This window comes from Zootermopsis nevadensis, unplaced genomic scaffold (assembly GCF_977971745.1).
Source record: "Zootermopsis nevadensis isolate Lab colony 2312 unplaced genomic scaffold, Znev_1.0 Znev_ptg000006l, whole genome shotgun sequence".
In the NCBI taxonomy this organism is placed as follows: domain Eukaryota; kingdom Metazoa; phylum Arthropoda; class Insecta; order Blattodea; family Termopsidae; genus Zootermopsis; species Zootermopsis nevadensis.
In genome coordinates, this window is record NW_028259138.1 from 4,510,437 (window position 1) to 4,525,010 (window position 14,574).

Genomic DNA, 14,574 nt, shown 5'->3' on the forward strand with positions numbered 1-14,574 from the left:
GAATGCGCATTAGACAAACCTGCATTTAAGAAGGCATAAGTACAATTATGTAAAGTAAAACCGTCCCGCTACAAGCCAATTAGGTCATTTGGGGGGAGTGCGGTATAGCTCCTACTCTTTCTTGACCTCGGCACTAGATGGGGTGAGTCGTAAGCATCACGCCCCGGCCGGCTTTACCCCTGTGAAAGGACCCCGAGCCGGTCTCGACGCAATGCTGGAGGAAAAATCCTCTGCTCCCGTTTGGGATCGAACCCCAGTCATGCAGCCCGTAGTTAGTCATTATACTGACTGAGCTATCCCGGCTCCTAAGTATAATTATAGTGTTTCCATATTACTAGTTGAATCGAAACCAACCCACAATGAACTTTCACTCCGGCATGCCTTTCCAGCAGAAAATAGTATACGTTAAAATGTTTCCTTGGTGAGTAAAGAGTTGTCTTTCTAATAAAACCTTTAATGTTTCAGTCTTTCTATACAAGAAGAAGATTCGAAAGGTCTACTCTGTAGGGTGCACAGAATGATGAGTTTCAGGTTCTCAAGGCGATGGTTATAAAGACGAGTCTTTTGGAATAGTGCGCCATGTAATCTGGTAGATATATGGGCCTTCGTTTTACAGGTGCATACTTCCTTCACCATTAAGGTAATGAATCCTGAAAATGTAGGCAGTAAACAACTTTAACATCACAGTCAATTTCTCTGAGACAACATGGATCTTTACAGAAGAAACCTAGAAGTTGAGCTCCATTGCTGTGGTTTGGCAACGTAGCGCCGCGAGTATCGTACTGTAACCTGTGAGCGATTCAAAGTAAACACATCGGCGATGTGACAGTAGCCCAGTCGGTAAGAAGGTTAACTACTCATTAACCTTCAAAATTCGTCCTCTACCCCGACCCAAAGACTACTTATATACCATACTTTGAAACCCTGATATCGTAAGTAACCAATGTCTCAAAAGAAAGCGATCCATCTTTAAGCTACAAATGAATATGTACATAATAATTTTCACATAACTTTTAGCCACTAGTTGAAGGTAACCAAGCAACATGAGAGTTCCTTGAATATGATACAATCATATTAAGCATTCATCCATATCGATTCAAAATCACCTTACTGAAATAAATTAACGAGAAAGTAATCTGATATTCATAATGACTAAGGTCAATTGAGGTTTCAAAATTGTCAATGAAAGACATGTTTTGATCATAGATATTTGTATTCAACTTTAAATTAGTCTTCACACTTATACTTAGATCTACAGAAAACAATGTTTTCAGGGACTTAGTTTGTAACATGGAAGGATACCAAAAAGTTTCCAGATATTAAATATTATTTACACTTTAACCACAGACAAACAAGGAAAGACAATTTCTAGAATAATACCCATATATGTAATTTACAGACTGCTACATCCTGACATGCAGAAAATTTGTAGAAGAAATCACACACTAATAACTCCTCAAATCAGAAACAATTACAATGTTTAAATGATAGTATCTGAGAATCCCAACAATTTACACAGTAACATAACGAACAACAGAATAATTATTAGAATAGCAGTACTCCGATCACTAAATGTAGCATCTGATACCAAACTCAATTATCTCTGCCACTAAAGAAATTGACTGTTCAATTATTTTTAATCTGAAATAAACAGTCATGTTCACAATATGAACAACCACCATAATCACAATCACCAGAAAAATTAAACTCATTTTTAAGAACATATGATTCATTTCATACTGCAAGTTCTTCAACAAGAACTCAAAACAGACACACTGCAAGATTTGTAAAAATGGAAGGAGAGAGAGTGTCTTTAGAAGGTTATAGGATTTAGGGCTACATTTCATTAGGGACGGAGCCAACACTTTTTCTTCAGAATTCCACCTTCTGCACTTGAACTTCTGTCTGCTGTTATTAAAAGCTGCTGCAAATAACCTGGAAGCATCTAGATACAGAGCAGAATGATGACTGTTCAAATCATAGATATTTTCCAACTTTTTGCCTTGCATTTCCTTTTTATTTCATACAGCACACTCTTCTGGTTCCAGATATGTTCACACAAGGTTCTTTTAACAGAGAATGCCTTGCACTAGACTTTGAGGAAGAAACTGGATGATTGATGCATCCAAGTTCTCCATCAGAAGCATTTCAGTTTACAGGGTTCAAGGATAAGGAGGTATCTTCCACTTCAAAAGTGCTGACTGCTGGTGGTGGTGGTGTTTGGAATGCAGGGATTTGCAAGGAATTTGAAGGACTGTCTGCATGGACAGGCAGAAGTGTTACAGTAAAGAAGGACACAGACACCCAGCCATAGGTTCTGGTAGATAGTAGGACACATAGGGGTTAAAAGTGAGGGCAATGACTTCAGAAAAGAGCTATGTTGGGAAGGTTCAGGAAGATGTCAGGCAAATGTGAAGATGAATCTGAGCCCTGTGGAACTGTTACTCTGTTCAGGCATACTCTTTCAGAAGTGCAGAAATCACTCTCCACAAAATGCCAGCTGCACAAAAAATATCTGCACAGCATTTTGGCAGAGTCGATACTGCATGTTTGGCTGACCTTTTCAGCCCATACCTTGGCACTAGAAAAAGGAGACTGTATTACAAATGAAGATTTCTGTCTTCTGGGTTGTTGCGCTGTGTAGTCTGGTCGATGTCAACCAAGGTTTCAGAGGTCATACTGCCTCCATTATCAGGAGGCAATATGACCTCTGGAACGTTGGTAAACATCTACCAGACTACACAGCGCAACAACCCAGAAGACAGAAATCTTCATACTCACTGCTGTGAAAACCTCAAATCTTACATGTATTACAAATGTTTGTATAATTTAATATTTTCATCCAGAAAGTCTGAGTTCAGAACTTAATGGCATTGGGATAACTTCTAATTCCATTCTCTTTGAAAACGTTGCTGTTATGAATGTGATATTAGAACAATAATTATTGCAACTGATTAGAAATAATACAGATCTGTCTTATGGTTCAAAAGAAAACTTTAAGCTTGTTGCAGCCATGTATGAATATTTTAAAAAAAAAGAACATAATTTTATGAGCCGAAGTAGTTCAGTCAGTGTAGTGACTGGCTATGGACCGGACGACCGGGGTTCGATCCCCGACGGGGGCAGAGGACTTTTCCTCTATCCTCTGCATTCAGACCAGCTCTGGGGTCCACCCAGCCTTCAATCCAATGGTTACCGGGGTCCTTTCCCGGGGGTAAAGAGCGGCAGGGGCGTGATTCTGACCACTCACCCCCATTTAGTGTCGAGATCAAGAATGAGTAGGAGCTATACCGACTTCCCCCCACCAAGCGACTACATGGCGTATAGTGGAACAGCTTTACTTTTAAAAGAACTTAGTGTCTTACGTGTAGACTGTGACCTCCTGACTCTGTCGCCGTGTAGTCCTGTAGGTGGTTCACATCCCTAAGATTACAATCCACATTTTCAGACGTTGAAATCATCAAATCTGATTTATTACGCACATGCATTACATTAGATCAGATTTGCCTATGTTACGTACCGTACCGGATTTTTTTAAAATCTGAAGGATTTTACGTCCTATTCTCTGTACAAAGACCTACACCCACGTGCGAAGCACTTAGTGGAGTATGGTCCTGAACTACAAAAAAACACAAAACGATTCATTTTGGATATTTGAAAATAATACGTAAGTTAAGCACTCAGCGTTCATAATACAATTAAATGTTACCGTCGAACAAACCAAACAAGAAAAATCAAGGTTATGTCCACTTCCAAATCATAACGCCACCGTGGCAGAATAATTATGAAAACAACAACCAACTCAGCCGAAATGCTAACTAAGTGTGGAGTCTTGCGTAAGCGCAGGACATCGTCCCGTGCTAGGCAACACCATTCCTGCGTACGAAACTCATTGCTGGAAGTGGTAAACAGAGCCTTAAAACTAAAACGGAAGTTTGTTTACGCTAACGGGGATTTTGTTGTGGCGGGAGGCTCAACTATTCAAACTGGGGTCTGTTGCTGCTGATGAGAGGTTATCCCGTCGGGCAACATGTCCTTTTTCAAAGGATTTTGATTGGTTGTTTCTCTGGGGTTTGGACCCTGAGACGGTGGGGTCGCTTCGTCTGAAGGCCTCCGTTATTGGGCGTAGCGGGCCATACCAATCTTGAATTATACCATAGCATTTACCTTACAACCGAGGAAAAGCACGGAAAACCTTAGTCAGGTTAGCCGAGTAGTCAGACCACTCGTTGTGCCGACTTGGCCATCTTTTGGGGACAGCCTCGGCTGGCCTGCTGAACATCAGTCCACCTCGGTTGCCCTCGGGTGACCTCTGTCAGCCCTCGTTCGGAACAAGTGCCGCCTGAGTTGCCGGACTAAGGGGTTCCCCACACCAGCTAACTTTGAGTCAAATCTCTCAGTCAGTGCTCTGATGTGGTCGGCAAAGAGAGGGATCCTCAATTCCTCGTGACTTTGTCTGTTATTAACGTACCAATTCGCGTTAGTCGCAATGCGAAGACACTTGGATTGCAACACTTGCAGCTTCCTGACATGGCTGCTGGCAGCTAACCTCCAGATCAGGCATGCGTAATCCATCTTATGAGGTATGAGCTGCTTATAGAGCAGCACACAGTTTCTTATGGACAGGCCACTTCTCCTATTAAGGAGCGGGCCTAGCACACACAATCGTTGCGCCGCCTACTTTCCTGCCTGGTTGTCGAACGCCGACCAGGTAAGCCCGGTATCAAGGGTGACCCCCCCCTGACACCGCGCTGTTTTGACCCATTGTATCGGGTGTCCGAGAAACTGCACTACTCTGGGCTTTTGGGTGCGTCTCGCGGACTTAACGAAGAGAACCGCGGTGCTCTTCGAGACGTTGATAGCAATCCTCCAGGCCCTGAGCCAGAGCTCCAGTCTACCGAGGTAAGCCTCCACATAACCGACGAGAAGCGTCGGACTAGGGATGTGTCGTTGACATACCTACTGAAGAGCACAGGGGAGACAAGTCCGCCCTGAATAACTCCGGCTCGCATGGCACGACTTGTGGATGTGGCCGACTGGAAGGACGTTTGGAATGTCTGGCAAGCAATGTAAGATGAGGTGGCTTTCACCAGGTAGAACGGGAAGTTGAGGACAGTTACCTTGTAGAGGAGGCCTTCGACCCAAACCGCGTCGCAGGCTTTAGCCACGTTCAGGAAAACCGCGCCGATTTATAGAAACAAATGGTCTATCTGCTTTGTTATTGGTTCAGAAGATTACGTGGCTTGTCAACCATTAACCAAATGAGTTGCCATGGTTTCAGAAGTATTCATTGCGCCTTTTTCGATGACTAACTAACTAACTAGATGGTTTACAGAACCCGAAGGTTCATCGTCGAATTAACCAAAGCCCTCCACCGGACCCTGTCCTGGGCCAACAAAATCCAGTCTCCTTCAACTACTATCTCCCACAGATCCTGAGATTATCCTCCCATCTACGTCTAGGTCTCTCCCGCGGTCTCTTCCGCCAGGCTTCCAAACCACCTCTTGTCCCATCCATGTGCGCCACATGCCCTGCCCATCTCACTTTTCCTGTCTTAATTACCCTGACAATACTGGGGGAAGAGTAAAAATTGTTACGTTCATTATTCAGTTTTCTCCATACCCCACCGTCTTCTCTCACAGCCCAAATAACCTTCTCAACACCCTATTCTCAAACACCTGCAATTTATGTTCCTCCCTCAGAGTGAGACACCGTGTTTCGCACCCATACAAAACAAGAGGCAAAATTAATGTTTTGTATGCTGTAATTTTCAGGTTCGTAGAAATCAGACGAGAAGATAAAATATTTTTAACTGAAAAGTAGCAGGCATTTCCGGAATTTAGTCTCCTCCTAACTTCCTCAAGAGTATCATTTTGATTTGTTAATGTTGTTCCCAAGTATTTGAACTTAATCACACTTTCAAAGGATTTATTTACCACCGAAAGATAATTCTATCCTCCTGTCTGCTGATGAGATACTAACATGTACTTATTTTATTTTCTGGATTTACTTCTAGCCCCACCTGTCTACTAGCCTCTAGTAAAACTTCTGCATTCCTCTTTATTGTATTCATATCGTCAGCCTATAAATTAACATCTTCAGCAAATGCAAACAACTGATGTACCTCATTCAATTGCAAACCCTTCTGCCTATCTTGGACTTTCCTGATGGCGTATTGTAGCGCAAAGTTAAAGGGCAAGGGGGACAAAGCATCTCCTAGTTTCAGACCATTCTTGATGGTAAATGACTCAAATAAATATTTAGCTATACGAATTTTGCTACAGGTTTCATTTAAGCATATTTTTGTTAGACACACAACTTCTTTAGTGTACCAAATTCAATAAGAATATTGAACAGCAGTTTTCTCTTTAGAGAGTCATAGATCTTTTTTAAATCTGTAAATAATTGATGTAAGGTCCCACAGTACTCCTATTTTTTCCCTAGTATCTGACGGATGCAAAAGATCTGATCAATTGTTGATCTGTTTCGTCTGAACCAACACTGATGATCCCCGATTATTTCATTCATATATGGAGTTCATCTCGACAGAAGAATGTTTGATAGAATTTTTTACGAGGTTGATAGCAGAGAATTCCCTCAGTAATTACCACACCCAGTCTTGTCCCCCATTTCTTTCTTATCCCAAATTAATTGAATAAGCTTATGGATCTTCATATGCAAACTCTTGCCACCTGCTTTAATTAATTCTACTGGAATTTGATCAATACCTGGAGATTTATAACTTTTCAACTTCCCAATGGCTAGTTAAACTTCATCTAAACTAAGTTCTGGCACTAACAGTTCAGCTGTATGTATTTTAATCAATCTAACATTATCAGTCTCATGAACATTTAAGAGCTGTTTAAAGAAATGTTTCCACTTATTCAAAATTTTGATTGGATTTGTAAGTAAATTGCCATAATCATCGTTTACCAAATTAGTATGAGGTTGATATACTTTCTTAAAATTATTAGTGCCTCTGTGCAGGTCTCTGATATTTTTGTCCTTACTATTTGCCACCAAGTATAATAATTTTGCCCTTCAGGTATTCCCTTTTCTTATTCCTAAAGGTTCTACTAGCTTTACGTCTCACGTTAAATGAATTATCTATATTCGTTTCTCTTGGGTTCTGCAACCAGTGGAGTTTTATTTCCTTCCTTCGTTGTATTAATTTTGAACATTCTTCATCTAACCATGATTTATTTTGCTTTCTCCTGTAGTATCCAAGTTTCTCTTTGGCTGAAAATTTCCCACTCCCTGTTGATGTCCACACTTTCATTATCTTTATCTGTCTCTAAAATTGAAACCTATTCGAGCCTCTTTCGATTATTATGATAAGTAACTGGGGCAGTGACAGATAGTTCATATTGTCATTGATGGCCAAGCAGCCTGTAACCAAACACGACACGTGGTCATTGGTGGCATGAAAAGATAAAACTGTTTTTGACAAAAAACAGAATGATTTTACTGCCATCATAACAGAGGATCATCGTCCTACCTGATAAGTTCAAGCAACGGTCACGTTTTTAGTACCGATTGTTGGAAATTAAAACAGAAAATTCGAATTTGAGATAGTCTCCAATGGCAAAACGTAGAAGCCAGATTTCACGGAAATCCATTCAACTCTCGAGTTGGAAAACGGATGACGTTATCAGGGGCGATAGCGTCAACTATGATACACATATCTTAGTAACATTTCATGGAAACATAAGCTAGTCGGATGACAACAGAATGTGGAATGTCATATTACAATACATATTATACAAGTACAAATCATACTATTATAAAGATTTCACATATTATATACAAATGTAGTGGCATATTACAAATAAATCTACCCATGACATTGATAATGATGATGTGGTCACATAATTTCATGAAAATCTGTACAGCCGTTCAAGAGTTATTACATGATAGAACGCATAGTTAGCATGCTCATAACATATGAGAGCACTATTTCGGCTGAAAAACGCGACAGAAGACAGAACAATTCCAGATATTCTTCCCTTGCGCTGAAATATACAGAATACCAAAATGCATTATAGTGCTGCGTAGCCACGTCAGAGCGCCGCATGAGCTACAGTCCACATATCAGGAGAAAATCCCTGCTAAGAACTCGATATACGCGCATGCGCAAGATTTCGCGGTGAGTGACGACCGATCCTAAAAGCATTCGTTCCACAACCACTGAACGAACAACAGACGACAGGCTTTCATGTGTTCTAATGGGTACAGCTTTAAGATTACCTCACAGTGGCACAGTGATTTAATCTAGAATATTATCGCAACACCCGCAGAACACATTAGAGATGCACTCACTACACGCTACACATAACGGCTTGATATTTTCAGTCTGTGTGTAGTAGCGTAAAACTCTGATGTATCACACTTCCCACCAATAGCAGCCCTCTAGTCCAGCTGATAAGTAACATTCCCCCCGCACCGCACCAGAAACGACTTCCGCCAGCTGGGTTTTTCTCGTCATCTGTGGACAGTAGTTTCGGTATGTGAATATATCTGCCAGAAAGTGGTTTTGTCACTGCAGTGGTTTTGTCACTGCAGTGGTTGTGCATAATTGTGTTGGTAGGTGGCTCTGCCAATTTTATTACAAAATATTCTGACACTGACTGAGATTTGAGGATCTCACGGCGGCGAGCACTAAGATGGATTCTTTTTGTTTTGTCGTTGGAGACAGCAGACAATTCTAGAACGTCGATAAACGTCTACTGGATTACACGGCGCAACAACCCAGAAGATAACCATCGTCTTACTTTAACACTGTTGTAATGACATCAATAGTTTAACAATTATGAATACACAAGAAAAGCGACAGAAACAGAGCAAATATCAGCGAAGGTACGGAGAATGAAATCATGAGACTGTTAGAACTGCGCTGTGTTCAGAATATGAAAGAAACTCAAAACGAGTACGTGGGTTGATGTGAATAAAGATCATACAGAAAGGCAAAGAATATAAGACGAGGAGTCTTGAGGAGTAATGTTACTATGTATATAAATATGGCCGATGGTACTAAAACGTTATTAATAGGTGTCATATGTGAAGTATGTGAGCCATGTGGTTCATTAACACTTTGCAACTCTGAAAGGTACGTACTGTGAAAGAAAGGAAGGGGAAAATATAAAGGAAAACAATGGAAATTGGGAAAAGAATGGGAGCCGCTGAGATGGGATTGCGAAGCGAACCCAAGGGTTGGGGGAATGACTGATTGTACATCTGTGATAGTTTATGTTCTTTGGCAGAACCAGCTGGGAAACAGCTGTGTGCGTTTACACGTGGCAAAGGTTAGTAGCAATAGTGTTGACGTATAAATATTAATTTGTAGTATATTTTGTGTTTACCGATTGGTATTATACAAAGCGAAACCTAAATTCCGTTGTTTATACGAATAAATTTTGAAGTCGGTTATAAAATGAAGTGATTTAAATGTACAGAAATTTCATATAAATAGTAACGTTTGCACCACTTAACTATTAAACAGTCGTATTTTCTTTATAACTGTAACGTTAAAGAATATATTTACTGAATGTAACACATTACATTTCGCAGCCCAAGTAATGAATGGTATGAAGGAAGGATGGTTCAGTGAGCTGAGCTCCTTATGGCCTGGAATAAGCCTCTCCCTGGAAGTCAATGAGGTTTTACATTCCGAAAAGTCGGATTTTCAGGACATTCTCGTACTGCAAACGTAAGGGTATTATTGTGAATATTTTTATTATGAATAAGTTAGAACTGGAAAGCAAATATTCTGCAGAACGTGAGTTGGTGAGGGGTTCAGAAACTTAGGGCAGCTTTTAAACTATACCTAGGAACCTATACAGTTTTCTAACTAAATTAATGGCCTAGAACAGAGGTCAACAGAGTATGGTCTATAAGCTTCATTCAGATGGTTTGCTAACAAATATTGCACTGAACATCCAACAAACATAGACCTTTGTTTAACCCAACAGACATACTTATAATACTAAAATTACATGTCCAGCTTATCCTAATTTTACTGTCCAAATTTTGAGGAGTACAAATTATGTAGGTCCTCAAAAAAAAGTTTTCTGTAGTCTCATGTTACATCCTCTCTCAAAGGTCGCAATATTATTTCAAAGAACACTGTTCTTAGAAGCTCACAGTCTGTTTTTCCATGAAGGTGAAGACCAAATTTCACACACCTACAAAACAACCAGTAAGAATATAGTTTTGTGTTTTAAATATTTTCATAGGTAGATTAGAGGCAGGAAGACAAAAAGCCACACTCCCATAACATATGTGAAACATTTTCCAGTTTTTTAATGTTGATATTGATGTTAGAACCACCATAAGTATATATGTCACAGAATGATAAATGTGCAGTTAAGTTTCATACACAGTGAGAGCATGTGGTTGTGAGCACAAAAGTGAGAGTCAAACTAATCATACTATTTTCAGGTCTCCTGCCACTGACAGCATTCATCTTTATTGCTTAGCCCACACAATTATTGCAGATTGATAATAGCTGTTAATTTACATAAGGAAACATGAGTGACAATAACTAATGCCCCATTATGACCCATTGATCCCTAGACATCATCCTGCTGACCTCTACACTGTGTATTTCACTAAGGAGTACATTTCTTTATCATTGTACAGAAAGACTTGTAAGTAGAAAACTGAAACTTTGCCATCCAAACAAAAGAATTTATAATATTGTTGTCCTGCTAATTATAATACTGCTACAGAGCAAGTTTGGTACTGCCTTTATTCATTAACCAGTTATTGTCATTGGTGGTATTCTACTTGAGGAGGAAACATTTGGTACAAAATAATAATAATTTTCATTTGAGATACAATTATGTATTCTTTTATCCATGGAGCCATTATATTTGTTACAGAAAATCTCATGGCCGAGCACTGATATTGGATGGAATTATTCAGTGCACTGAATCAGATGAGTTTGCTTATCAGGAAATGATATCTTTTCTGCCACTCTGCAGTCATCCCTTACCAAAAAAGGTATTGTCAGTTACTCAAAGGAAAAGTTTTTACCTTAGCAGTGCAGGCAGATGTGGAGGAACCAAATGTACCTCGTCAAAAACATTAGGGAGAAAAAAGAAAATTTAGTTTAATTATTAATTTGCCCACGGAACTCAACTGGACTACAGCACGAATGTTTTGAGTTTATACCATCAACAGAGAAAGAAAATTAAATTCATGTAACTTGTATACAGAACTTGATCTAATACAGGATAATGATTTCTCAGATGGAATATATCAGTTTCCAGCCGCAGATTTACAACCTTCAGACTTCTGCAAGGATCTGTACTATCAAGGTCAAAGCTCTTTTCCTGAGCAAGAAACAGTAACTAGAATCCATTGAAGTCTGATATACAGTCTGTCCACAAAGTCCCTTCCGGGTTTTGAAAAATTGTGGCACGCAAACAAATTGATCTAGCCACATGCGGTTTGCGGCAGATTACAGTGAAACTCTGGAAGTTTTTTACTGACTTCAGTAGACCTCGATGTGGGCTCCCTTGGTAGCACGGAGAATGTCCAAATGATATTTGAGCTCTTGCCATGTTCTGGAGCATGTCAGCTGGAATAGCCGAGATCACATTCCTGATACAGGTCTTCAGGTCATCAAGTCCGTTAACTGGTGTTTGGAACACATTGCTCTTGACATAACCCCACAGGAAAAAATCTAGTGGTGTTATGTCTGGTGAACGTGGAGGCCAAGGCATTGGACTGTCTCTGCCGATCCATCTTCCTGGAAATGTCCTGTCTAGGTACGTGCGTACCTGTAGACCCCAATGAGGTGGAGCACCATCTTGTTTCAGAATTATGTGTGGCTGTAAGTGCTCACTTTGTGGTACTGCGTACAGTTCCAGCATGTCCAGATAGGTGTTGATCGTCTGCTCTTGAAAAAAGAAGGGTCCAATAACCTTGTCATGCATTACACCACACCACACGTTCGCTTTTGGACTATCGCGTATGTGCTCCCTAACATGTGGGTTTTCAGTGCCCCATATGCGCACATTATGCCTGTGAACTTTACCTGGGTCATGAAATGTTGCCTCGTCTGTGTACATGATTTTTTTCAAGAAGTCCACATCAAGGTCAATGCGGTCGAGCATTTCTTCTGTGTAATGTTGATGTGCTATGCCATCACCAGGTTTCAACTTCCAGAGTTTCAACGTAATCTGCCGCAAACCGCATGTGACTAGCTCAATTTGTTTGTGTGCCAGAATTTTTCAAAACCCCGAAGGGACTTTGTGGACACACTGTATTATGAGATAGTTGGTATTTGAGTATCAAGGAAAATGCAGTGTTTTGAATAAACAATCATTTGGCATATTTGCTTATAATCATCATGAGTCATGGAGTAACGTTACCTCTTGACCCATTCAGACCTTTCTTCCTTGTTCTGGTAGGTCCCTGCAACATAATTAATTAGTAGAAAGTCAGTTTGTATTCTGTTAATGTGGTAACCCAATGGTTTTTGTACTTTAAATTTTTGGTTAATACTGATTATGTCTAGTTCTTCAAATATGTCTAATTTTTTTTACAGTGTTTTATGTATTTTGTGGTCAGCTTAGTAACTGGTATGACTTATTTCATAAAGCCTCTTCAGTCTCGTCTTCCCAGAGTACACCTATATTCATAGCAGATGCTGTGGTGACTAAGTGATCTAAGTGATGACTGTATAACCATTACTTATGAACTATGGAAAAAGTCCATGCAGAAGTTTGTCTTGAGACAACAGCTCTATGATCATATCATTAACTGATAGACTAGTAGTCTATCACAGGATGAACATGTTTTGTTAATATGACAAATTTAAATAAAGGAAATAGTTAGGGGTTACTATTTGGCATTTATACCATTGAAGGCATCTGCTCACATATCACATAAATAAAACAAGGAATATCTGCCTATTTTTGTAATATAAATTATAACTTGTGTGGGCAAGGCTGTGGTCTAGGCAACACGGAGTTTTCCTCCGGGGGCTTACCCGGTTTTTCCGAGGCATCTCAACAATTACTCCATTCACACACACAGAAGAAGGCAATGGCAAACCACTTCTGGATCATCTGCCAAGAACGTATATGAACAGGTCCCAGTCCGAGAAAAGGATGGAAGGATCCTGTTCATATGGACCTGTCGTCAGACAAAACACTAAATAAAAATAAAATCTCTTCAGTGGCAAACTACAATTACATAAATATAAATTTAACACATTTTTCCCAAAAATGTCAAAAGCACACAGCACTGAACTATCTCTAGCTATATAACTATAAATAACTGCTTTCAGAAAGTGTGAATAGTTTGTTAATTTAAGAGCTGCTGAAATTCTTATTCAAAAGAATGGCCAGAAAAAATTCTGACAGACTTTTAAATTCTGATATATAAAATTAAAAATTAAAATTAGTGAACATGCGCAATATCTTGCATATCATATACTATTACACAAAAATGTTACATATTTATGGTTTCCTGCCTCCATTTCATTCTCCCTAAAGCTATAGAGCCGTCTTTTAATTAGGGTTACCAGATTTTCAGTTTGGAAATGAGAGACATACAGTTTCTTGGGCATGAAGACTGACTTACTTCTGTGCTAGTAGAACTCTGTAAATATTTAACAGTAATAACACCAGATCCCACCAATTGCTCAGCCAGCTCAACCCAGTTCACGCTCTCACAATATTAATACTAAAAGATCTGGGTAAGTCTAAAGGGCTCTGACAATGGGGTCGTGCAGTAAGCTTGACTATTATTTTGGACATTGTCCATTGTCCTGGTTGTTTGTTAAAAATACTTGTTTCAGAGACTGGATCTGTCTCCATCATTGGGTGAAGGTACAAGTGAGAGGTGCCTACTCTGGTGGGTCCCTTAGGCTGAGCTAGTCTCCATCACTAACTGAAGTCAAGCTAAGTAATTCATATTTATAGCATCAAAAATCTGTGGGGAAACCAAATAAGCAATATCCTAATAAAAATTGCTGAAGAAACTATGAATTATGGAATAAGAATACCCTTGTAGTCTCATATAAAAACCATGAAACTGACACTAAGCACAAAATTAACTTTTAAGTCCAAAAGGGACATGTATGTCCCATAACATGTAAGTGCAAGGGACTGAATGGGATGTTATTGTCCTGTTGTGTCGTGACATTATTAAAAAATAAGCCAAATGTTTTGTATGTTTTTCATATTTCTCATGTGTGCTACATGCCTCATCCATCTCAACCTCCCTGGTTTGATTAATCGTTTTTTTTTTCATAAAATTTAATACTTATAAATAAAGCAAGTATTTGGAAAACAAATATTTTTATGATAATTTATGTTAAAAGGCAGATTTAACAGACAAAATATAACCAAATCCATATTGGCCCTGGACACAGAAATTCACATCCTAAATAATTATGCATATTTACAGTTGTTATTTTCAACTCTGGTATTAGATTATTGCATTTTATATTCAAATTACATTGAGGGCTTGCTGCAAGGAATAGTGTAATTACAGTACCTACATTTTGTGTTCCACTTTTCGTAGGATAATGTCAGATAGTCTTAAAAAATGCAGTTGTGT

The 14,574-nt window shown here is 39.4% G+C and overlaps 1 protein-coding gene across 6 annotated transcripts in view; it reads left to right on the forward strand.

The window, feature by feature from the left end:
• The first annotated feature begins 8,506 nt into the window (after positions 1-8,506).
• SpdS (Spermidine Synthase) overlaps positions 8,507-14,574 on the forward strand; it is a 28,714-nt gene continuing 22,646 nt past the window's right edge. For 3 of the 6 annotated variants that reach the window (XR_002542381.2, XM_022059253.2, XM_022059256.2), the window contains exons 1-3: positions 9,217-9,302; positions 9,568-9,706; positions 10,881-11,001. Coding sequence is in view for 5 of the 6 variants with exons in the window: in XM_022059253.2 (XP_021914945.1) it covers positions 9,576-9,706; positions 10,881-11,001 (252 nt within the window). In the remaining variant the exon portion in view is untranslated. Of the gene's footprint in view, positions 9,107-9,216; positions 9,303-9,344; positions 9,447-9,567; positions 9,707-10,880; positions 11,002-14,574 lie in introns of those variants that run through there. The other 3 variants (XM_022059254.2, XM_022059257.2, XM_022059255.2) reach the window with 3 other exon arrangements.